The 27,350-nt window shown below is 40.7% G+C and overlaps 1 protein-coding gene across 1 annotated transcript in view; it reads left to right on the top strand.

The window, feature by feature from the left end:
* Nucleotides 1–27,350, top strand: part of LOC124623044 (acetylcholinesterase-like) — a 60,277-nt gene that overhangs the window by 13,628 nt on the left and 19,299 nt on the right. The window contains exon 2 of the mRNA XM_047148836.1: nucleotides 17,736–18,018. Coding sequence (XP_047004792.1) covers nucleotides 17,736–18,018 — 283 coding nt within the window. The remainder of the gene's footprint in view (nucleotides 1–17,735; nucleotides 18,019–27,350) is intronic.

Below are 27,350 nucleotides of genomic sequence, written 5' to 3'. Positions count from 1 at the left end.
TTTATGGAGAATCCGAATCTGCAATAAAAATGGCTGTTTGTATTTAATATTTAAAAGTTGCCACCCGCCCCACCCAAGGGCGTATACCCGTGGCTTTACATATATTCCGAGCAAGTCAGCGTAGTGAAGTGGTAAAGGTTCACAGCTACCTCGCCGGAGGTACCGTGTTCGAATCCAGCCCCCTTTTTTTTATTTATCCAAGAACCATCCGGAAAATTTGGTCCTAACGTTAAAAAACGAGTAGACGAATTAACTCAGAAATACAGAAATGTAGTCGTGTCCTTCACGAAATCCGGGAAGTTCACGAAACTGGTGTATGAAGAATTTTTGCGTTCTGTAATTCCTCCGTACGAGGGATGAAAAATTTTTTGTACATTATCGATTCGTGGGGAGGGCAAACCGTTACCACTTTATAATATCATCTATTCACTGATGAAAGGAAAGCGAGCACCTGCACCCTAAAAGTGGTCCCACCAAAGTGCACTCCTTATTGCCAATCCTGCGATGTTTATTATTACCGAAAGGTGAAAATCTTCAAGAAAATTATTCTAAATGCTCCCGACTTGATGTAAGACAAAATTTTTGAGAAAGTAATGTATTCAAGAGTAGCTTCACATATCTGTAAAAATGAAGTACTAACAAAATGTCAGTTTGGTTTCCAGAAAGGTTTTTCAACAGAAAATGCCATATATGCTTTCACCAGTCAAATTTTGAATGATCTGAATAACCGAACACCACCCATTGGGATTTTTTGTGACCTCTCAAAGGCTTTTGATTGTGTAAATCATGAAATTCTGCTAGACAAGCTCAAGTATTGTGGCATGAGTGGGACAGTGCACAAATGGTTTAATTCGTACCTAACTGGAAGAGTGCAGAAAGTTGAAATAAGTAGTTCTCGTAACATGCAAAGATCAGCACATTCCTCAAACTGGGGAACTATCAAGAATGGGGTTCCACAAGGGTCAGTCTTGGGTCCTTTGTTGTTCTTATTATATATTAATGACTTGCCATTCTATATTCATGAAGAGGCAAAGTTAGTTCTCTTTGCTGATGATACAAGTATAGTAATCACACCTGAGAAACAAGAATTAACTGATGAAATTGTCAATACTGTCTTTCAGAAAATTACTAAGTGGTTCCTTGTAAACGGACTCTCACTGAATTTTGATAAGACACAGTACATACAGTTCCGTACAGTGAATGGTATGACGCCATTAATAAATATAGACCTTAATCAGAAGCATATAGCTAAGGTAGAATATTCCAAATTTTTAGGTATGTCCATTGATGAGAGATTAAATTGGAAGAAACACATTGATGATCTGCTGAAACGTTTGAGTTCAGCTACTTATGCAATAAGGGTCATTGCAAATTTTGGTGATAAACATCTTAGTAAATTAGCTTACTACGCCTATTTTCACTCACTGCTTTCATATGGCATCATATTTTGGGGTAATTCATCACTGAGGAATAAAGTATTTATTGCACAAAAGCGTGTAATCAGAATAATAGCTGGAGTCCACCCAAGATCATCCTGCAGACATTTATTTAAGGATCTAGGGATATTCACAGTAGCTTCTCAGTATATATACTTTCTTATGAAATTTGTTATTAACAACCAAACCCAATTCAAAAGTAATAGCAGTGTGCATAACTACAATACTAGGAGAAAAGACGATCTTCGCTATTCAAGATTAAATCTAACTTTGGCACAGAAAGGGGTGAATTATACTGGCTTTAAAGTCTTTGGTCACTTACCAAATAGTATCAAAAGTCTGACAGATAACCAACAAGTATTTAAGAAGAAATTAAAAGAATTTCTGAATGACAACTCCTTCTACTCCATAGAGGAATTTTTAGATATAAATTAAGAAAAAAAATTTAAAAAAATAAAAATAAATAAATAAAATAAAAAATAAAGAAAACCAAAAAAACACAAAAAAAGTTGTTATATTAACTTAAGTATGTTGTTAAATTAACCTAATTATGTCATGTATTGGAAAATTCGACTCGTTCCACATCATTACGAAATATCGTATTCATGATCCATGGAACTAGTATTAATCTAATCTAATCTAATCTAATCTAATCTAATCTAATAGAGAGATCGCTTCTAGAGAAGCTCGATGAAATTACATCCGCTAATCCTACATCAATTCAGCGCACCTAATTTCGAAAGCGTGATTAGATACGCACGGTTCGCATCGAAATTAGCGGATGAAAGAGAAATCTTTTTGAATGCAAAAGAATTTTGTTTCCCGGTATCGCTGATGAAGAAACCATGCGCCTGGAAGACAGTTGCTTTCATAATATGCGCGTGAGGCTGCGAAAATTTGTACTTCGGTTGTTTCTAATCACCCACAATATTGTTCTGGCACATCAAGCAATGTGGACGATGAAAAATAAGATTTTGTTATATTGCATGACAGAAAAAAATTAATAACTGAATATATCTTTATAATTTCGCACAGCTTAAAATGTGTTGATATTCTTTGAAATAAAATTGAAAAATTCGGTCTTTTTTTTTAAAAAAAAAAGTACACGAGCAGGATTAAAACGCGGTACCTCCAGCGAGGTAGCCGTGAACATTCACCACTATGCTCCGCTGACTTGTCCGGAATACGTCTAATGTTACGTATATACAAATCGCGCAATGAATTTCAAAATCAATTTCCTCAGAACCCAAGGCCCGTCGCTAACAAACCGGATAGCCAGGTACTCGGGGTATGTGCCTCTACAACATATTTGAAGCGCATCAAAATCCGTGATTTACAGTATGGAGGGTCCGCTTGTTAGAGAAAGCTTTTGACTATGTTGACTGGAATACTCTCTTTCAAATTATGAAGGTGACAGGGGTCACATACAGGGAACGAAAGGCTATTTACAATTTGTACAGAAACCAGATGGCAGTTATAAGAGTGAGGGGCATGAAGGGGAACAGTGGTTGGGAAGGGGACGTGATAGGAATGCAGCCTATCCCAGATCTTATTCAATCTGTATATTGAGCAAGCAGTGAAGGAAACAAAAGAAAAATTGAATTAAGAATTAAAATCCATGGTGAAGAAATAAAAACTTGAGGTGTGCCGATGCCATTGTAATTCTGTCAGAGACTGCAAAGGACCTGCAAGAGCAGTTGCACGGAATGGACAGTGTCTTGAAAGGAGGATAGAAGATGAACACCAACAAAAGCAAAACGAGGATAATGGAATGTAGTCGAACTAAATCAGATGATGCTGGGGAAATTAGATTACGAAATGAGACACTTAAAGTAGTAGATGAGTTTTGCTATTTGGGGAGCAAAATAACTGATGTTGGTCGAAGTAGAGAGGATATAAAATGTAGACTGGCTATGGCAAGGAAAGCGTTTCTGAAGAAGAGAAATTTGTTAATATCGAGTATAGATTTAAATGTCAGGAAGTCGTTTCTGAAAGTATTTGTACAGAGTGTAGCCATGTATGTAAGTGAAACATGGATGATAAATAGTTTAGACAAGAAGAGAATAGAAGCTTTCGAAATGTAGTGCTACAGAAGAATGCTGAAGATTAGATGGGTCGATCTCGTAACTAATGAGGAGGAATTTAATAGAATTGGGGAGAAGAGGAATTTTTGGCACAACTTGACTAGAAGAAGCGATCGGTTGGTAGGACACGTTCTGAGGCATCAAGAGATTACCAGTTTAGTATTGGAGGAAAGCGCCGGGGAAGGGGGGGGGGGGGGGAATCGTGGAGGGAGACCAAGGAATGAAAATGAATACACTAAGCAGATTCAGAAGGATGTAGATTGCAGTAGTTACTCGGAGATGAAGAAGCTGGCACAGGGTAGAGCAGAATGGAGAGTTGCATGAAACCAGTCTTTGGACTGAGGACAACAACAACAACGAGCTCGGGAAAGGCCGTTATTCACAGTGCCATTTAAAGATATAGTCTTCAGTGATCCAAACGTCACTCACAACAGGCTGTCCGTAACTACAATCACATTTTTTTTAATGATGCAAAGCGTCAAGTACATATATAGCCCAATGAGACGTAGTGTATGGATGGTGTATCTCATAGCGTAATTGGTTTGTGATTTTCTGACGGCCTCTCGTTCAGGCTACCGTGAACACGACGCAGGATTTTTGTTTCAGAACTGTCGGTGATTAAGAGTTACCCTTTCTTTTACTCCTTTATAACGAATATTCTGTGGACATTTCTGTCTTCCAAGACGGCAAGTACCATGTTCACAGTGCTGTGCGCATTCGTTTCTGATTTGATGGACCCTCAGGCATTGTGGTTTAATGTTGTACGTATCACCAGGTACTCTTCGTTATTATATGTCGCAACGTCTTCTTGTACTGACGATAAGATAAAAAATTATTTATGACGCAATGTATTTCTACGAACCAGTTGTAGGATACTTGAACTACAGCTAATTATCGTCTTTCTCTTATTGTAAATAATATGAGAGACAGTTGCGCTGCGATCTGTGGGTATATAGACTGCCAGCGCAGTTGCGTCCTCTCAGAGGCAAACATGCACTGTCTCGCGCTGCTGTTCATTGCTGCCACCTTTTCGACGAAGGTGGAGGCTGCCCCACGCCGTCCAAAGATTCTAGAGGTACGATAATCAGCAAAATTGGTAGCAAAACTAAAATTTTTTCTATATTTAGATACAGAATTCATAAGAGACATAGCAGTAGCTCACTACTTTCTCTCCGAGTCCAAAGATCACTAAATCTTAGTTTCCATATACCTCGCAGCATTTATGGAATTGTCGCTTGATGAAATGAATCTTTCTGGCTCACACGTTCGTCTAGATATGTGCAGACGACATGATGTTTAGAAACCTGCATTTGTACGAAATCGCATTTCTCATAATCCCTTTCCACAACGTTGCTCTTAAAGTTCTCAGCCGACGGTACATTCAATAGGCTTATGGTAAAAGCTATAAATCTGCCATTTTTTTCCCTTGAGTGACAATTTCTGTATCTTAGCAGTTTTGAGTACGTATCAAAGATGAATATCTGTGGGGATGGTTGCCTGCATGAAACCCTTCCTAGGTCTGAGATGTGGAGCTTTGATGAGGTAGCTGGACATGGGATCGTTGATGTTGGTCATCTCCTTCTTCCTGTCCTCCCCAGTGGCACCTGTTCTTGCATTTGGATGATAGATGTTCGTAATGCGATAGTCAGAATGGTGAAGAGGACTTTAAACAGGTTGTCACCATTCTTCTAGTTCTCACTGAGTGCGACTTTGACATGCTTTTTGTGGGCTAATGCTTTCGGCAACGGCACTTCATTCATCTGCCGCAAAAATTAGACTGACGGCTGCTGTCCACAAACGATCTGGAATGGCTTCCCACTTAATAGCTAAGTTGACATGAAAACCTCATTAAATGGCTAAGGAAACCGTCCTATACATTTCTGAAGTGGTTAGTGAAACCAAAAAATGCCATGTTTTCGATTAGGTAGACTACCAAGTGAAGTCAGCTCCTGTCTACAAGCCGAGCCTAGTTCTCATACTCTGTATCCATGGTTAGACTTTCTTCTTTGCTGTGAGTCATAAGTAAATGTTTCTTCGCTTGTAGTTTTCTAACATGTCATTAAATAAAAGTAACGTTCCCTTACTCGGGGACTTTTTTATAGTTATCGTACGCAGTAAGGGAAGCATCTCATTGAAACCAATCGGGGAAGTATCTCACTGAAACACCCAGGGAATTTGAGAGCGATGAAGACACTATCAGGAAGATACTGATTAATTCCTGTCCACCTAGCCTGATTATATGTCATTTTCCTGGGTTAAGTCACTAACCTCTTCGTATACCTGATGCAGTTACACTCTTAATGGTGATCGGTTTGCACATGGGGTTTTGGTATAGAATAGCCATTCAATACAAAAAAAGTGCTATAAGTTAGTCTCGTTGATAATTTATTCACATACGTCAACAACTTTTCTTATTTAGGGCTAGCAGCATAGTATATGTCTGATAACGACATGATTATTAGAGTATATGCACCAAATTGCTGCTTAGAATAAGTAATCTTTATTTATGACAGACTGTTGCGGCTTTATCGCCATTTTCAAGTACCTGCGATTACAGTATTGGTGAGAACAGGAATGAATGTCAACGTCATTTATATTAAAGTAGCTGTATTGTACTCACGTCTAGATTAATGTAACGTCCACATTACGTCGTTAGTAGACTGTCTTATAACTGTAAGCGTTTTAGTAAGATGGGAAATGATGTCAAGATGTTGAAAATACACTGTTAGTTACGATGTGACAGTAGCTTGACAGTTCCACTCTTACGACGGCACATGTTTGCAAATACTGAGCAGATGAACAGCGATATTATTTTATTAACTAAATTTGTTATGATTATCTTTGGTTGTTGTATATGTTATTTCCGATTTATCCGTTTTCGTGTTCCGTAAGTTCAATAAAGTTTTTGAGGTAGTACTTGTGTCTAAATTGCTTTGAGCAATGACTTCATGCCTAAGGCAAAGACTCTACATATAGGCAGTCCAAGCAGCGGATCATACTCGTAAACAAACGAATGCAGCATGCGATAAAATTACAATAACATTTCACGCAGTTATTTATAATGAGTTATATCGAATGGAATTGCAGATAACGAAAATAAAGAAGAACAAGAGTTAAAAACAAATTTTCATGTCTGATAAGAATTATTCTCGTGGTTTATGCGAGTAGAAAAGTACAGGCAGCCTTTAAATTGCATTACAGTAAAGCGATGGTGAAGTCATACTGTTATAAAATAGGGTTAATTTTAGTCTTATTTATTGACTCTAGCGGTAGAAGCGCTGGAAAGTTGGTGTTTTGGACGGGAACAAACTAAAATGTAAAAGAAAAACGGGAAAATGAAGTGAATAACAACAGATACGAAACAGCAGCATGAAATGTGGAGGAACAGATACACTAAAGTCTAGAAGGAAAGCCAGTACACAACTAACGAAAATACACAAAAAGTAACAAATATCAGAATTGATAACTAGAATTAACCTTATACGTAGACTCCAGTTACCGATTCCAACCGTTCCATGATTCATATGTAAATTATATTTGCAGGAGTTGTATACTCTGTATCGTAATAGCATTTCTACATTTTTATTACTCTCTAAAACAACTGCGGTGAAATAACAAAAATTGGAATCAGTAGCCAGTTACCGATTCGAATATTAGGAACTTTTTCGCAGTAGTTCCGAGAGCAATTACAAGTGCATAAATCCTATTACACCACATTTTAGTGCACACACCTGCTGAAAAAACAATCTAATTCATGGACGATCGAATGGTATGAACTGGTAACTAGAATTGACCTATAAAGGAGGTCAATTCTAGTTAACGATTCCAACTATTCGATGGTTCATAATTTTGGACATTTTGCAGTAAATCTGTAGACTAGGTTTTTGTAGGATTTCTACATTTCTTATTGATCTCAGAAGTACTACGAACAAGTAACAAATATTATATGTACAGTTTCCATTTTTTTCCTTTTTCGTAATAGTTAACAGAGTAATACCAAATGTAGAAATCCTGTAACACTATAGTGCACGCGCTTGTTGTTAAAACGGTCCAAATGACGAAACGTGGAATGGTTGGAAACGGTAACTAGAATTGGCTTATGTAGCTTAATTCTAGTTACCGATTCCAATATTCTTTAGGCCCTACTTTTTGTGATTTTTCGTTACTTGTGTACTAGTCCCGTTAGATTCAATAATTATTATCAAAGCTTAACGCTATCTCACAACGTTACGACTTCATCATATGCTATATTGTAATGGTTTGAAGGTTCTCTGTGATTTTCTTATTTGCATAAATTACGATAATAATTTATTCAGATATGTATACTTCTCCATCTCTGTTCATATACATTTTCGATACCGTCAGTTCTTTCCGATGTAATTTATGGCTAAGTAATTAATCACGTGATCTGTTATTGTAACTTTATCGTATGCTACATTCGTTTGTTTACAAATACGATTGGCTGCTTTCAAAGATTGCCTCCATGTAGCGTCTCTGCCTTAGGGATGACGCCATTGCTCAAATCCAAGGAGTGGAATCGGACAGTAGAATTGACCTGGTTTTGCAATAAACATACTTGAAGAATCAGAAATCTATCTGTACATGAGAAAACACCCACAAGAAATATTAAACATAAATACAGGTTTATACAAAAGCACTACCTCAAAATTTTTATTGGACTTATAAAACACGAAAATGGATAAATCGGAAGTAACATACGCAACAACCAAAGACAATAGTAACAAATTTTAGTTAGTAATATAACATCGCTGCCGCGCGGGATTAGCCGAGTGGTCTGAGGCGCTGCAGTCATGGACTGTGCGGCTGGTCCCGGCGGAGGTTTGAGTCCTCCCTCGAGCATGGATGTGTGTGTTTGTCCTTAGGATAATTTAGGTTAAGTAGTGTGTAAGCTTAGGGACTGATGACCTTAGCAGTTAAGTCCCATAAGATTTGACACACATTTGAACGTAACATCACTGTTCATCTGCACAGTCTTTGAAAACATGTAGCGTCGTAAGAGTGGAACTGTCTAACTACTGTCACATTGAAACTTCCTGGCAGATTAAAACCGTGTGCCGAACGGAGACTCGAACTCGGGATCTTTGCCTTTCGCGGACAAGAGCTCTACCAGCACTTGAGAGCAGAAGAGCTTCTGTGAAGCTTGGAAGGTAACAGACGAGATACTGGCAGAAGTAAAGCTGTAAGGAGAGGCCGTGAGTCGTGCATGGGCAGCTCAGTTGGTACACCACTTGCCCGCGAAAGGTGGTGGTCCCGAGTTCGAGTCTCTGTCCGGCATAGAGTTTTAATCTGCCAGGAAGTTTCGTATCATCGCACACTCCGCTGCAGAGTGAAAAACTCATTCTGCTGTCAAATTGTAACTAACATTTTATTTTCAACATCTTGAAATTATTTCCCATCTTTCTAAAACAGTGTCAGTAATAAGACAGTCCGCTAACGACATAATATGGAAGTCACGTCAATCTAAAAGTAAGTACAATACAACTACTTTATATGAATGACGTTGACATCCATACCTGTTCTCACAAAAACTGTAATCGCATGTACTTGAAAATGGCGATAAAGTGGAAACAGTCTGTTATAAATATTACTTATTGTAAGCAGCTGTTAGTTGCATTTAATCTATAATTATTCACATGTCTCTGTGCCTAGGTTTGTGTGTGTGTGTGTGTGTGTGTGTGTGTGTGTGTGTGTGTGTGTGTGTGTGTATGTGTGAGTGAGTGAGTGAGAGAGAGAGAGCGTTTGTGTGTAATAGAGAGATTAGGATGGTGACCAGAGAACTTGTTACAGGGAGACGACGTATTCGTGACTGTAGAGAATGGTACCTTGAGGGGAGTGGTGACCACATCACTGAACGGTGCCTGGGCATAGCTTATGCCACACCACCTCTGGGAGATCTCCGATTCCGTGTGAGTGATACAGCTGAAAGTTTCAAACCCCATGGTCACCCTGTATAATATATTTACACACAGAGCAAACACTCATGATCACTTTATTTAACTGATAACGCAAGTCACTCTTTTCTTGACCTGTTCTAACCCCATATGAGAATGCTTCACAGTAAACTGAAAATTCGGTCAAGAAATCCACTCAGATTTATTAGCAGTAGCTCCACTTTCTAACGATGCAGCTGAGAGAAAGTGTTTCTTTGAAGTTAGCTCGCAGAGTTACTAAATGCAACGATTGAAGAATGAATTATCACGACGTCTTTCCAATAGACATGGCGGTTGCAACTGCTTAGCGCCATTCTCTGCAGTACGTCCTTTTTTATCTTAAGTTTCCAATTCAAAAATATCTATTTTCAGTATTTTGAATCCTCTGACAAGGGAGCCCCGTAACGTTACAAAATGTTTACGTTCGTCACAGGCTGCTATAGATTCGGCATCTGTTTTCGTAAATATTATTTTGCGAAGTTTATGTGGAGAAACGAACAGCTACCGGCCACTCTCCGCAACAGCTGAAAGCCTAGGCGATCACGGCTGGTAGTGCATGTGATCTTCACAATTTTAGCACTACATCTACCACAAGAATTCGGACTAGCTTAAATTGTATCGGACCTCTTGTCCAGAAAATCAAATGGACGGTAGAATATGCAATGATAAACATGTCCACTCTATTTATGTCTCGGTAGTCATAGTAGAACAAAAGTTGAACATTGCTAAATCCTAAGCGTGTCTTTATGTATTGCAAGCCCTTTAACTCATGTCTCCTTTCGTTCTTTCTCATACTTTTATTTTAATTTTCTTGTTTCTCTCTCTGTAAAATTTAATTGTATTATCGTTGTTTCAGTATAAGTAAAATAGTCATCACTCATATTGATGAGCCATAACATTATGACCACTGTCCACCGGGTGAAAGAATGCGACCTGGTGGCAACATGGACACGTGACGAAGTGAGAACGCAGAGCAGAGACTGAAGGGGAATTATTCTAGCCGGAAATAGAGAGGCCCACTGACATAATTGACTTTGGAAAAGGGCACATAGTTACGGCGCAGCGCCTAGGAATGCGCATATCAGAGACGGCAAAGCTAGTCAGTTGATCACAAGCTACTGTCGTTGCCACCTGTGAAAAATACACTGACGAAATAAAATCCCAACACCGAGAATAAATTGTGCGAGAGAAACGGAAGTTGTTAGGCGTGTTTCTACAACTGAAACATGAGGTCTATTCGAATTTCGCGTCAGTTGCGTAAGAGTGGCGCTAGAAGCACCGCTATGAGGATGAAAATCAGGTTTGCTTCAAATACGTGCTGTAACGGTCGTGAGTGTTAGTTGCCTTTGCAATTGGACGTAGTGAGTTATATTAGTCAACAATGGGACCAAAGTAGCTATTATCAATATCTCACTGAGTTTAAACGAGGTCGTGTAATGAGGCTACATTATACTGCAGAAAGATTTGGTTGGAATGTAACCACCGTGTACGATTAGCTCTTTACAAGAATGTACGGGCCACGTGGCACTACTGAGAGGGAAGACCCTCGTTTTTCATACATGACTATGGTTCATCACATTGCGGCTGCAGCAACAATTCGAGCAGCAGCTGGCACCACAGTGACACAACGAACTGTTATCGGCAGCTCATTAGAGGGCGAATTGGAGATCTATTGTGTTTTCTGATAAAAGTCTGTTCCGCCTAGGTGCTGTACTGACCTTATGTTGGTTGCAAGTATGCGAATTAAGGGCCTCTGGAGTGCGATTTCGCATGATAGATGGAGCACTCTCGTTGTTGTCCCACGAAACCTGACTGCAAATTTGTTCACCAGTCTGATGATTCGACCGGTTGTGCTGCCATTCAAGAAACAGCATACCACAAGCAACTTAAATCACTTAATAAAAGCACGTCTTCTGATCCAGACTGTATACCAATTACGTTCCTTTCGGAGTATGCTGATGCATTAGCTCCATACTTAACAATCATATACAACCGTTCGCTCGACGAAAGACCCGTACCCAAAGACTGGAAAGTTGCACAGGTCACACCAATATTCAAGAAAGGTAGTAGGAGTAGTCCACTAAGTTACAGGCCCATATCGTTAACGTCGATATGCAGCAGAATTTTGGAACATATATTGTGTTCGAACATTATGAATTAAGACTCACGCTCCGTCCTCAGGAAGGTAGGAGACGAGGTACTGGCGGAATTAAAGCTGTGAGGACGGGGCGTGAGTCGTGCTTTGGTAGCTCGCAAAAGGCAAAGGTCCCGAGTTCGAGTCTGGCCCGGCACACAGTTTTAATCTCCCAGAAAGTTTCATGTCGGTGCACACTCCGTTCCAGAGTGAAAATTTCATTCTGGATTATGAATCACCTCGAAGAAAACTCTCAATTGACACACAGTCAACATGGGTTTAGAAAACATCGTTCCTGTGAAACGCAACGAGCTCTTTATTAACATGAAATGTTGATTGCTATTTACAAGGGATTTCAGGTGGATTCCGTATTTCTGTAGTTCCGGGAGGCTTTTGACACTGTACCACACAAGCGGCTTGTAGTGAAATTGCGTGCTTATGGAATATCGTCTCAGTTATGTGATTGGATTTGTGATTTCCTGTCAGAGAGGTCACAGTTCGTAGTAATTGACGGAAAGTCATTGAGTAAAACAAGTGATTTCTGGCGTTCCCCAAGGTAGTGATATAGGCCCTTTGCTGTTCCTCATCTATATAAACGATTTTGGTGAGAATCTGAGCAGCCGTCTTCGGTTGTTTGCAGATAACGCTGTCTTTTGTCGATTAATAAAGTCACCAGAAGAGCAAAACAAACTGCAAAACGATTTAGAAAAGATATCTGAATGGTGCGAAAAGTGACAGTTGACCTCAAATAACGAAAAGTGTGAGGTCATCTACATGAGTGCTAAAAGGAATTCGTTAAACTTCGGTTGCACGATAAATCAGTGTAATGTAAAAGCCGTAAATTCAACTAAATGCCTTGATATTTCAATTACGGACAACTTAAATTGGAAGGACCGCATAGAAGATGTTGTGGGGAAGGTTAACCAAAGACTTCGTTTTATTGGCAGGACACTTAGAAAATGTAACAGATCTACTAAGGAGACTGCATGCACTAAGGTTCTCCATCCTCTTTTAGGATACTGCTGCGCGGTGTGGGATCCTTACCAGAGAGGACCGACGGAGTACATCGAAAAAGTTCAAAGAAAGGCAGCACGTTTTGTATTATCGCGAAATATCGGAGAGAGTGTCACAGAAATGATACAGGATTTGGGCTGGACATCATTAAAAGAAAGGCGTTTCTCGTTGTAACGCAATCTTCGCACGAAATTCCGATCACCAACTTTCTCCTCTGAATGTGAAAACATTTTGTTGACACCGACCCGCATAGGGAGGAACGATCACCAAGATAAAATAAGGGAAGTGAGAGCTCGTACGGAAAGATATCCCCCCATGAACCATGGACTTTGCCGTTGGTGGGGAGGCTTGTATGCCTCACCTACACAAGTAGCCGTACCGTAGGTGCAACCACAACGGAGGGGTATCTGTTGAGATACCAGACAAACGTGTGTTTCCTGAAGAGGGGAAGCAGCCTTTTCAGTAGTTGCAGGTGCAACAGTCTGGATGATTGACTGATCTGGCCTTGTAACACTAGCCAAAACGGCTTTGCTGTGCTGGTACTGCCAACGGCTGAAAGCAAGGGGAAACTACAGCCGTAATTTTACCCAAGGGCATGCAGCTTTACTGTGTGGTTAAATGATGATGGCTTCCTCTTGGGTAAAATATTCCGGAGGTAAAAAAGTCCCCCATTCGAATCTCCGGGCTGGGACTACTCAAGCGGATGTCGATATCAGGAGAAAGAAAACTTGCGTTCTACGGATCGGAGCGTGGAATGTCAGATCCCTTAATTGGGCAGGTAGGTTAGAAAATTTAAAAAGGGAAATGGATAGGTTAAAGTTAGATATAGTGGGAATTAGTGAAGTACGGTGGCAGGAGGAACAGGACTTCTGGTCAGGTGACTACAGGGTTATAAACACAAAATCAAATAGGGGTAATGCAGAAGTAGGTTTAATAATGAATAGGAAAATAGGAATGCGGGTAAGCTGCTAAAACAGCATAGTGAACGCATTATTGCAGCGAAGATAGATACGAAGCCCACGCCTACCATAGAAGTACAAGTTTATATGCCAACTACTTCTGCAGATGACGAAGAAATTGAAGAAATGTATGATGAAATAAAAGGGAGACGAAAATTTAATAGTCATGGTTGACTGATGACCTCAGAAGTTAAGTCGCATAGTGCTCAGAGCCATTTTAGCCAATAGACAACATTCCATTAGAGCTGCTGACAGCCTTGGGAGAGCCAGTCCTGACAAAACTCTACCATCTGGCGAGCAAAATGTATGAGACAGGCGAAATACCCTCAGACTTCAAGAAGAATATAATAATTCCAATCCCAAAGAAAGCAGGTGTTGACAGATGTGAAAATTACCGAACTATCAGTTTAATAAGTCACGGCTACAAAATACTAACTCGAATTCTTTATAGACGAATGGAAAAACTAGTAGATGCCGACCTCGGGGAAGATCAGTTTGGATTCCGTAGAAATATCGGAACACGTGAGGCAATACTGACCCTACGACTTATCTTAGAAGCTAGATTAAGGAAAGGCAAACCTACGTTTCTAGCATATGTAGACTTAGAGACAGCTTTTGACAATGTTGACTGGAATACTCTCTTTCAAATTCTGAAGGTGGCAGGGGTGAAATACGGGGAGCGAAAGGCTATTTACAATTTGTACAGAAACCAGATGGCAGTTATAAGAGTCGAGGGACATGAAAGGGAAGCAGTGGTTGGGAAGGGAGTGAGACATGGTTGTAGCCTCTCCGTGATGTTATTCAATCTGTATATTGAGCAAGCAGCGAAGGAAACAAAAGAAAAATTCGGTGTAGGTATTAAAATCCATGGAGAATAAATAAAAACTTTGACGTTCGCCGATGACGTAATTCTATCAGAGACTGCAAAGGACTTGGAAGAGCAGTTGAACGGAATGGATAGTGTCTTGAAAGGAGGATATAAGATGAACGTCAACAAAAGCAAAACGAGGATAATGGATTGTAGTCGAATTAAGTCTGGTGATGCTGGGGGAATTAGATTAGGAAATGAGACACTTAAAGTAGTAAAGGAGTTTTGCTATTTGGGGAGCAAAATAACTGATGATGGTCGAAGTAGAGAGGATATAAAATGTAGACTGGCAATGGCAAGGAAAGCGTTTCTGAAGAAGAGAAATTTGTTAACATCGAACATAGATTTAAGTGTCAGGAAGTCGTTTCTGAAAGTATTTGTACGGAGTGTAGCCATGTATGGAAGTGAAACATGGACGATAAATAGTTTGGAGAAGAAGAGAATAGAAGCTTTTGAAATGTGGTGCTACAGAAGAATGCTGGAGATTAGATGGGTAGATCACATAACTGATGAGCAGGTATTGAATTGGATTGGTGAGAAGAGGAGTTTGTGGCACAACTTGACTAGAAGAAGGGATCGGTTGGTAGGACATGTTATGAGGCATCAAGGGATCACCGATTTAGTATTGGAAGTCAGCATAGAGGGTGAAAATCGTAGAGGGAGACCAAAAGATGAATACACTAAACAGATTCAGAAGGATGTAGGTTGCAGTAGGTACTGGGAGATGAAGAAGCTTGCACAGGATAGAGTAGCATGGAGAGCTGCATCAAACCAGTCTCAGGACTGAAGACCACAACAACAACAAAACAACGGAAAGATATAGGTGTTCGTTCTTTCCGCGTGCTACAAGAGATTGGAATAATAGAAAATTGTGAAGATGTTTCGATGAACCCTTTGCCAGGCACTTAAATGTAATTTGCAGAGTATCCATGTAGATGAAGAATGTTAATCACTGTTCTCTCGAGAAATGTATTATCGAAATTTCATTATTATACATCAATTATTTCTTGATGGTGGCTATTTTTTCCGTCGGTGTAGTTGCAGGTTGGTGAAGCCACGAAGAGGCAACAAGGTGTTGGATGATCACGCCTCGTTACGGAATTTGGAAGTACGACTATAGCCCACTCTGTAAAGCAGGATAGGTGACAAATAGTGACAAAGTCGACAATGCTGGTGCAGGCACAAGTGTTTCGGAGCACATTGTTCATTACAAATTATTGAATGTAGGCCTCTCAGTAAATGACCCCAATGTGCTCCTATGTTGACTCAACGACATCGCTAGTTAAGACTATAATGGGGACGGGATCATCGAGATTTGATAGTGGATCAGCGGAAACTTCTGACCTGGTTGGATGAATTACGTTTGTTCTTACACTGGTTCGGTGGGGACAGTAAAGTGTTAGGGGGACATTCAATTGAGCTTTCCTCGTACCTGTAGTAGTAAACGAAAGCACCATGATACCAGTGTACTATGTGGACTTTCCTGTGGGCCGCCTGCATCCCTTCACGTTTGATGTCTTCCTCGACGGCGGATATCTGTGAGCTACAAGGCAGAATCGTTCTACAGTAGCTTGAGGAGCATGATAGTACGCTCACACTGATGTGCGAGCCACCAAATTTTTCTGATTTGAACCGCATGTAACATATCTGTAATTTACGGGAATCGCGTGATCTCTGCGCAGACGTCTTGTTCCATACAATTACGGAACTCTGCCAAAGATTTGCAGAACCGAAGCCATGCACAAACGCTGTTGTAATACGTTCCAAAGATGCACCAACATGGTGCTAAGCATTTGCTCATAATTAGGGTTCCGTACCTCACTCAGATAAAACGGAATCCTTACAGGATCACTTTGTTGTCTATCCATCTCTATGTCTGCCTGTCCGACTGTTCAGAACCCTTTTTCACAGGAATGAGTAGAGTTATCAAGTTGGAATTTATGTCACACATCGAAGTCTACGGTCCTTTGGTGATGAAAAAAATTGAAGGTTCGAAGTCAATGCAATTAAAAGATACGTCCGTTTAAGTCACAGTTTTGATACTGGCAATCTCAGACATCAAAACCTAGATGGTACTTCCCGTTGACCTACAATCATGTAATATGGCAAGTAGCTGGGTTTCAAACTACAACCAAATGAAAAAATCCGGAAATTGTTAATTTGAAATTATATCACACGAAAAAAAACTGTCATTTGTTATCAGAATGTCTGCCTGCCTGTCCGTCTGTTAAGGCCGCTTTCTCTTAGGAACCAGTGGCCGTATCAAGTTGAAATTTATGTCGCAAGCTAAGATATAAGTCCCCTTGCCGCTGTAATAGACGTTAACTTTAAAGTCAATGCAGTCAAATGGTTCAAATGGCTCTAAGCACTATGGGACATAACATCTGAGGTCATCAGTCCCCTAGAACTTAGAACTACTTAAACCTAACTAACCTAAGGACATCACACACATCCATGCCCGAGGCAGGATTCGAATCCACTTTCCGTTGACCTATAATCGTGAAATGTGGCAAGGAGCCAACCCGAAGGAAAAAAATCAAAAATTGTTAATTTATAATTTCTCACACGAAAAAAAATATTTCTTTTGCCTTTTTTCCGACTTCGAACTTGAAATTAAAACATTCTCGAAAGTCTTGGAATCCCTGAGACCGATATCTTGGCAGTATCAGTGTCGACAACAGGCAAAAAATGAACTGTCTTTGTACCTAATTAAATTTGTACAGAACGCTCTGTGAGCGTGTCGTACTCGCACCTGATCTTTCTATCTTATTTTGTCTGTATCATCTAAAAATTGACACATGTTCACCCAGACTTCAAGGAGACTGATCTCACCTTTGGTGGAGGCCTCGATCTGACCTGGGAAAACATTCGAATAAATAACCGTCCGTTCTTACTTGACAATTTGCAAAGGGAATAATGATATTTAAAATACTAATGTCTTGATAGGACGGATTTATTAAAAACTAAAAATCACACGTCAAAATGGTAACTGGTTTCGATTTTATCAAAAATCATATTCAGACAATGTCTCATCAGGTGGTGAGCAGAGACGACTGGTAACGTGTGGTTTTTAATTGTTAATAAATCTGTACGAACACGACTGATTAGTATTTTAATTATCTATCAGATCGCTGTTATTTCCAGTAACGTTTTCAAAAGTGAATAGTGACATCTTTTTAATGATATGCTGCTAATGAAATATTTTTTAATGTTTGCAGAAATACCTCGTGCACTGATGCGTAAGTAAGTGTAGCATTATTGGCTGGACATCCGAACTTCTCCTTGACAGGCCCCGCAGCCTGCGACCTCCTGGTCCGGAGTTCGAGACGCGCTGTCCCTCGCGGACGACTGTGCCCAGCCAAAGCTTCAAGGCGCGCAGCCCTCTACTGGCTCCGAGGATTGCCTCTACCTCAACGTGTTCGTGCCGACTGCGGCGAGTGGTTCTTTGCCCGTCATGGTTCACATCCACGGAGGTTCATTCAGGACTGGTTCTCCTTCCAGTGGCGCACCTGACTATTTTGTGGAGAAAGGCGTCGTGATGGTTTCAGTCGCTTATCGTCTCGGTGCCCTCGGTAAGTCAATCCTTTTGCTTATAGTTTTACTTGATGTATTCACTATTCCGGTACTATTTCGACACATTTCAGATAAATCCTGAAGTTTCTGCCACTAAAAGAAAGCCACTAGTGGTTTATAATTTTCAGTGAGGGTTTAATGTCAAAATACAACATATCACTATCAAAATGTAAATATTGCCACACACATTTAGAGAAGGACTACTGTTGCAAAGAAGGCCGATCCAGAATGGTGGAATGTTACTGAGCCATCAGCTTGAAATTTTATGGTTCAAAAATACTGATACAAATTAGTTACAAAAGACAGGAAGAGTGTTAGAATGTGATCTCAAGGAAGACCAGTTTGGATTACGGTGAAAAGTAGGAAGAGGCGAGGCAATACTGACGCTACGACTTCACTTAGAACTGACGAAAGATAGTCCTGCGTTTCCAGAAGATTCAGAGAAGGATCTGGAAATTTTTGATTGTAATAGACTCATTGATATTGTGAGGGTAGCAGGGATAAAATACCGAGACTGAAAATCTGTCTACAAATTATATAGAAACCAGACAGCAATTATGAGAGTCGGATGACAAGAAATGGAAGCTGTAATTGAAAACGGAGAGAAATAGTCTTATAACTTATTCTCGATGTTATTCAGTTGGCACATCGACTAAGCAATAAAGGAAACGATGAAGAGATTTCTAAAGGATTTAAAGTCCAGGAAAAAGAATTTAAATATTTGTGGTTCACCAATTACTTTGTAATTCTGCAACACAAACGGCAGCATACCCGAAAAAAAAATAAACAGAATGCGCTCTTGAAAAGAAATTGTAAGATGAAAGTTTAAAAAATAGAAAAAGACAGGGTTGTGGAATGCACCCGAATTAAATGATATATTGCTGTGCGAATCACATTAGGAAATCAGACTCTAAATGCAGTCGATGAGTTTTGGTATTTGGGCAACAAAGTAACCAAGAAATTGCAGAAGTAGTTCAAATGGCTCTGAGGTCATCAGCCCCCTTGAGCTTAGAACTCCTTAAACCTAACTAACCTAAGGACATCACACACATCCATGCCAAAGGCAGGATTCGAACCTGCGACCGTAGCGGTCGCGTGGTTCCAGACTACAGAAGTAGAGATGATACAAAATGGAAATACGAAGATACGGATTCCATCTTCGCTTCTGTTTGCACACATAGAACCAGCACTGTTTCTAGCTACAGTATGAGTGACAGATGGTCAAATACATGGCATACAAAGTTACCATGGTTCCTTCAGATCCAAAGGCCTACTGGTTTGATGACACATCTTCGCCGGCCGCAGTGGCCGAGCGGTTCTAGGCGCTTCAGAGCCATTTGAACCATTTTGAACACATCTTCAATTTTTCGACATAATTGAAAGAGTTCTCACAAGTGCACCTCACGGACTGCTCTACCCTCTTATATTTTCCTCATACTTTCAGGATTTGAATATTAATACTTTAAGCTCGTTTTCCTAATCTAGTACGACACAATTTTTAAAAAAAGTCTCTGAAAAGTAGATTTATGGAAATTTGTGGTAAGGTATGGGACCAAACTGCCGAGGTCATCGGTCCCTAAGCTTACACACTACTTAAAGTAACTTACGCTAAGGAAAACACACCCATGCCCGAGGGAGGACTCGAACCTCCGACGGGGCGAGGCGCGCGAACCTTGACGAGGCGCCCTAGACCGCTCGGCTAACCCACGCTGCGAAAAGTAGATTTCCGAGCGCTGTTAAGCATAAAATATTTCGGTCTCATTACCACAGTCGCCGGTGGTTGACCACATACTCATTCTACTCATCATTCCTACCCCCTCCCCTCCCCTCACGTTACACCCTCCACACATGTATGCCATCGCAATATCCCAATAAAAAGACAACTGCCTGAGCGTGTCTCGTAATCGTAAAGCCATTGATTAGATTCTCATCAGCAACAGGGTTGTTTTTCGTTTAACTAATTTCCATACATAGTAACAAACGGAAATATTATTTAAGAAATACTGAATCACAATTTTTAAAAAAAATAACAGCCTTTATTCTGAAATACCAAATGCACGAAAATGTGAGTGTTGATGATAAATTAGAATTTTATACAAAAATTCAACTCAGCAAACACAAAACATACTTTTTTATTTTCTAAGGTTGAACAGTATTATTGACGTAGAGAATTGTTTCCATTTAAGAGAGAATTGTTTCCAATTAAGACACTTGAGATGTCATATACAGGGTGTTACAAAAAGGTACGGCCAAACTTTCAGCAAACATACCTCACACACAAAGAAAGAAAATATGTTATGTGGACATGTGTCCAGAAACGCTTACTTTCCATGTTAGAGCTCATTTTATTACTTCTCTTCAAATCACATTAATATGGAATGGAAACACACAGCAACAGAACGTACCAGCGTGACTTCAAACACTTTGTTACAGGAAATGTTCAAAATGTCCTCCGTTAGCGAGGATACGTGCATACACCCCTCCGTCGCATGGAATCCCTGATGCGCTGATGCAGCCCTGGAGAATGGCGTATTGTATCACAGCCGTCCACAATACGAGCACGAAGAGTCTCTACATTTGGTACCGGGGTTGCGTAGACAAGAGCTTTCAAATGCCCCCATAAATGAAAGTTAAGAGGGTTGAGGTCAGGAGAGCGTGGAGGCCATCGACTTGGTCCGCCTCTACCAATTCATCGGTCACCGAATCTGTTGTTGAGAGGCGTCCGAACACTTCGGCTAAAATGTGCAGGAGCTCCAGCGTGCATGAACCACATGTTGTGTCGTACTTGTAAAGGCACATGTTCTAGCAGCACAGGTAGAGAATCCCGTATGAAATCATGATAACGTGCTCCATTGAGCGTAGGTGGAAGAACATGGGGCCCAATCAAGACATCACCAACAATGCTAGTACTGTAGAGCAAAGAGTCGCATGTCAACACAAGCACCGAAGTCAACATTACCTTCCTTCAATTGGGCCAACTGACGGTGAATCGAGGAAGTACAGTACACACTGGCGAAACTAAAATGAGCTCTAACATGGAAATTAAGCGTTTCCGGACACATGTCCACATAACATCTTTTCTTTATTTGTGTGTGAGGAATGTTTCCTTAAAGTTTGGCCGTACCTTTTTGTAACACCCTGTATATAGCCTGAGTCACGTAAGACGTAACACTCCTTTTATTTCACGAATGGTTACGCATATCGAAACTCAGTTATCGGAAAATGTTAGAGAGTCGGGGGCCACGCATGTTTTTGTTTGGTTAACGTTTTTAGCGCTGGTATCAACTGAGATATTCAAGTAAGTTCGTTTTTTTATATGGAACTGTATACTTTTTATAACTTCGTTCGATAGTTCTTGAGAAGACAAATACAATATATAGCGCATGTTATTGTTGGCATTGAAATCTGTCGTAAAAACGTTGGAGAAATGCCCTAGAACTTGAGAGCACGGCGGCCGGAAACAGCATGAGCAGTGCAAACACTGGCAAGCAGGCGTCTCGGACCCGGCTGCGTAGTTTTATACCGTAAGGTAGGCGTGCGTTTTCCGCTTGAACCAACGTACAACCTAGATGCAGGTTCATCGACGAGTGTTGCAAATGGAAATACGTCATATGCTAGAAACTAGGACTTAGGAAAACTATCTCACATTTGTGCTTCCTCCCAGATACACGTGAGCTGAAACAGAGAAATCAGCCGTTCATTCTTCAAAAATGAAGAATTCTTACATGCTGCAAAAAGCCACTACCGTATTAAATATCTAAATATTAGAAAGAAGATTTGACCTATCTTTTCCGGTACGTGGTCAGAGATGAAACACGTGCTGCCGGATAACTGTCTCTACCTATACTGATCTAAATTATAGCATATGGGACACATTCGTTGAACTAAATATTTTATTAAAAATGCATTGGTGACCATCTGTGCACCTCAAAACAAATATTGTTCTTAACGAAACGTCATTTCATACTGAACGTAAGAGCGTAATGATAGTGTTAATAGATGCGTGCAATACACACTGACGACTTATTTGAGACTGCAATGCAATTTAGTACACACATAAATGAAATAAACAATTCACTAACAATGATTTGGTAACCACCTAAGTCACATAATAAAATTTTATCTTCCAAAAAGCGTCTCATCTTTTGTTTAAACATGTGCTCAAACTGTTGACCATGGACTGAAAGGCCATTTGCATTCGCCGTTAGAAAGAACGGTGAACAGTGGATGATATGGTAGGGCATGCACTGGCGATTCGGTAACACATATCGTTGGGGCTTCGTCATAGACTGCGTCTTTGAGTGCTCCCCAAAGATAGAAATCAAAAGGACTCAAATCGGGGGACTTTGCAGGTCATTTGACAGCAGAATTTCGTCCTGTCCCACACTGTAATTTCCTACGACGCCGCACCGTACGTTTACGCTCCACAGCTGTTGACGAAGCCAGTGTGGATTTTCCGCTGCCCAGTAGTGCATCTTATGTAAATTTAAGTTAGCGTGGTTAGTAAACGTTGCTTCATCGGTAAAGAGCGCACCTTAGAAAAATCTAGGGTCGTCCCTCAGTTGGTAAAGAGCAAACCGACAAAATTCTGTACGACGTTTGAGATCATCGTCGGTGAGTGCCTGATATAGTTGCAGATGATAGAGATGGAAGTTCTGTCGATGCAAGATGCGAATGATACTCGTCTCGTTGATTCCACTTTCCTTGGCAACATGTCTCCAACCACGGTGCGGTTTCATTAGCGTTGTAGTCAGAATAGCTACTTCGTGTTCTCTGTCGGTTGCAGTCTTCATTCTAGTCCGGTTTTTGACATTCAAGCAGCCTGTCCGCACTGCCTTCTTAATAATTCGTGCAACTGGCTGGAGTGTCGGAAAATGGTTATCCGGATAGATAGCCCAATATCACTGTACTGTTCTTACGGCGTTTATTTTACATCAACTATATAACAGTAGTATATCCTATTTCCCCTCATTGGCGTACACGTCTGCACGCAACGAATGTTGAAGCAGAAATGAGCGGCCTGCAGTGAAACAGTAAACAAAATAACACGAGAGCTCTGCTTGGCGGTGTTTGCACCGCTATGCCGTTTCGGCCATGGTGCTCTCAAATTCTAGGACATTTCTCTAATTTAACTAACGACGGGTTTCAAAGTCAACATTAACAAACGCTGTATCACTGAAATTGTCTTCACAAGAGCTATAGAATGCAGTTATAAAAAGTACACGGTTCCCTTTAAGAAAACGTACCTTCTTCAATGTCTCCGCTGCTATCAGCACTAAAAACATTAACCAAACAAAAAATACGGGCCCCTCGACGCTCTAACATTTGCCGGAAAGCGCGTTTCGATAAGTGTAACGATTCACGAAACAAAAGGTCATTAATCCGCCAGGAGGATTCGATCTGGGGCCGGCGCTCCTACCCGAGTCCAGGAAGTAGCTCCCTGGCGGGTCGTCATAGTTCAAGAGATATGATGTCATAAACAATGGGATGCGTGAAAGGCTGCCGCATTGTGTATGATGTTTAAAATTTATTCGCAACACATTTCGTAGACAGTATCCACAAATGTCGCTGAATGTTGCTACACAAATATATCAATGTACTCACATAGACAGAGACATATGACCCCATAAACACTGAGATGTGTGGAAAGATGTCGCATCATGCGTGAATTCTTAATACATTTATTCTTTACGACCAAGACATTCCTACGGTTGAACCAACTTAACGAAATCCCTGCCACCTGGCAGCCCTTTTGACAGCTATCAACTGTGAAGTGCAAAAGGCTGTAGGCGAAAACAACAGCCGTTTATAGAGCTATGAAGAGGAGTTAAAATAGACACGTATAGAAAATCGCGTTGCAGACACACGAAGCAACTGCGCCCAGGATATTGGAACTAGGTGATAATTTCAAAGGTGTTTTCACGAATGTATGGAAATGAAATTTTATCGGTATTACATTAAAAATACTGTTAATTTTTTTGTTTTCGTTTCTAATAGAAATTTGGTAAAATGAATACCTGGGCAATGTCGGGTTTGGCAGCTAGTATGAAAATAAAGTATACGGCCAGCGGGAGGTGAAAGTTCCCCTGAAACTCATGCATTTATATATAAGATCATTATATTCAAGCCACTTAGCACAGTAAATAACGTCAAATACCATGTTATGTGACATACAAGCATTGTATTTGTTAGTTAAAAAAAACAGGAATTCTTGCAGACCACAAACAAACCCCGCCTTTTACCGTAGCTCGTTTGTATGAAAAATGATCCCGGAGGAATGAAAGAAAATCTTGAAATTATTGCCAGCTTTCCTTACGCACGGCTTGTTCCAATATGTCTACTACCTGCCTAAGGGTGTCTGTCTCACAAGCTCCCCGCGTTTTTATTCTGCCCAGAGTCCTACCGCATCACTAAGGACCAGCGATGATGCCGTAAAAAGCGCTTTCAAGTTACAGGGTTCTAATTTTGTGTTCTTCGTATGAAATATGACGCAGATACTTTAGAAAAATAGAAACTGTGGCAAGTACATCAACACTGACTGCTTTCATCCTGAGGAATGTGAGTCAGATGTAGGAATCAGTGTCATCTAGCAGCAGTTAACGCAGAACAGGGAATCAGCGATCATAAAGCGGTTACGGCATCGATGATTTCAGCCGTAAATAGAAATATTAAAAAAGGTAGGAAGATTTTTCTGTTTAGCAAAAGTGACAAAAAGCAGATTACAGAGTACCTGACGGCTCAACACAAAAGTTTTGTCTCAAGTACAGATAGTGTTGAGGATCAGTGGACAAAGTTCACAACCATCGTACAATACGCGTTAGATGAGTATGTGCCAAGAGATGGAAAAGAGCCACCGTGGTACAACAACCGAGTTAGAAAACTGCTGCGGAAGCAAAGGGAACTTCACAGCAAACATAAACATAGCCAAAGCCTTGCAGACAAACAAAAATTACGCGAAGCGAAATGTAGTGTGAGGAGGGCTATGCGAGAGGCGTTCAATGAATTCGAAAGTAAAGTTCTATGTACTGACTTGGCAGAAAATCCTAAGAAATTTTGGAGTTATGTCAAAGTGGTATGTGGATCAAAACAAAATGTCCAGACACTCTGTGACCAAAACGGTACTGAAACAGAGGATGACAGACTAAAGGCCGAAATTCTAAATGTCTTTTTCCAAAGCTGTTTCACAGAGAAAGACTGCACTTTAGTTCCTTCTCTAGATTGTCGCACAGGTGACAAACTGGTAGATATCGAAATAGACGACAGAGGGATAGAGAAACCATTAAAATCGCTCAAAAGAGAAAAGGCCGCTGGACCTGATGGAATACCAGTTCGATTTTACACAGAGTACGCGAAGGAACTTGCCCCCCTTCTTGCAGCGGTGTATCGTAGGTCTCTAGAAGAGCGTAGCGTTCCAAAGTATTGGAAAAGGTCATAGGTCATCTCCGTTTTCAAGAAGGGACGTCGAACAGATGTACAGAACTATAGACCTATATCTCCAACGTCGATCAGTTGTAGAATTTTGGAACACGTATTATGTTCGAGTATAATGACTTTTCTGGAGACTAGGAATCTACTCTGTAGGAATCAGCATGGGTTTCGACAAAGACGGTCGTGTGAAACCCAGCTCGCAGGTAGATGCCGTGTTTCTTGACTTCCGCAAAGCGTTCTATACAGTTCCCCACAGTCGTTTAATGAACAAAGTAAGAGCATATGCACTATCAGACCTATTGTGTGATTGGATTGAAGAGTTCCTAGATAACAGAACGCATCATGTCATTCTCAATGGAGAGAAGTCTTCCGAAGTAAGAGTGATTTCCGGTGTGCCACAGGGGAGTGCCATAGCACCGTTGCTATTCACAATACACATAAATGACCTTGTGGATGACATCGGAAGTTCACTGAGACTTTTTTCAGATGATGCTGTGGTGTATCGAGAGGTTGCAACAATGGAAAATTGTACTGAAATACAGGAGGATCTGCAGCGAATTGACCCATGGTAAAGGGAATGGCAATTGAATCTCAATGTAGACAAGTGTAATGTGCTGCGAATACATAGAAAGATAGATCCCTTATCATTTAGCTACAAAATAGCAGGTCAGCAACTGGAAGCAGTTAATTCCATAAATTACCTGGGAGTACGCATTAGGAGTGATTTAAAATGGAATGACGATATAAAATTAATCGTCGGTAAAGCAGATGTCAGACTGAGATTCATTGGAAGAATCCTAAGGAAATGCAATCCGAAAACAAAGGAAGTAGGTTACAGTACGCTTGTTCGCCCACTGCTTGAATACTGCTCAGCAGTGTGGAGTCCGTACCAGATAGGGTTGATAGAAGAGATAGAGAAGATCCAACGGAGAGCAGCGCGCTTCGTTACAGGAACATTTAGTAATCGCGAAAGCGTTACGGAGATGATAGATAAACTCCAGTGGAAAACTCTGCAGGAGAGACGCTCAGTAGCTCGGTACGGGCTTTTGTTAAAGTTTCGAGAACATGCCTTCAAACGGTTCAAATGGCTCTGAGCACTATGCGACTTAACTTCTGAGGTCATCAGTCGCCCAGAACTTAGAACTAATTAAACCTAACTAACCTAAGGACATCACACACATCCATGCCCGATGCAGGATTCGAACCTGCGACCGTAGCTGTCCTGCGGATCCGGACTGAGCGCCTAGATCCGCTAGACCACCGCGGCCGGCAGAACATGCCTTCGCTGAAGAGTCAAGCAGTATATTGCTCCCTCCTACGTATATCTCGCGTAGAGACCATGAGGATAAAATCAGAGAGATTAGAGCCCACCCAGAAGCATACCGACAATCCTTCTTTCCCCGAACAATACGAGACTGGAATAGAAGGGAGAACCGATAGAGGTACTCAAGGTACCCTCCGCCACACACCGTCAGGTGGCTTGCGGAGTATGGATGTAGATGTAGATCTGAGAATTGATCTGGATGAGCATAGGACAGGTAATCTAAGGATAATCTAATTTATTTATATAAATGATATGCCTCTGGTATTACGGGTAAATCTAAAATATTTCTGTTTGCTGATGACGCTAACTTGGTAGTAAAGGATGTAGTGTGCATCATTGGCTCGGTTTCAAATAGTGCAGTTCATGACCTAAGTTCATGGCTTGTAGAAAATAAACTAACGTTGAATTACAGTAAGACTCAGTTTTTACAGTTTCTAAGACACAATTCAACAAAACCTGACGTTTTTATTTCACAGAATGGGCATATGATTAGTGAAACTGAACAGTTCAATTTTCTGGGTCTTCAGATACATGAAAAACTGTCGTGAAAAGCCCACTTTCAGGATATTGTTCAAAGAC

The sequence above is a fragment of the Schistocerca americana genome, chromosome 7, assembly GCF_021461395.2.
Source record: "Schistocerca americana isolate TAMUIC-IGC-003095 chromosome 7, iqSchAmer2.1, whole genome shotgun sequence".
Lineage (NCBI taxonomy): Eukaryota > Metazoa > Arthropoda > Insecta > Orthoptera > Acrididae > Schistocerca > Schistocerca americana.
This window is presented reverse-complemented; position numbering and strand designations above follow the sequence as displayed.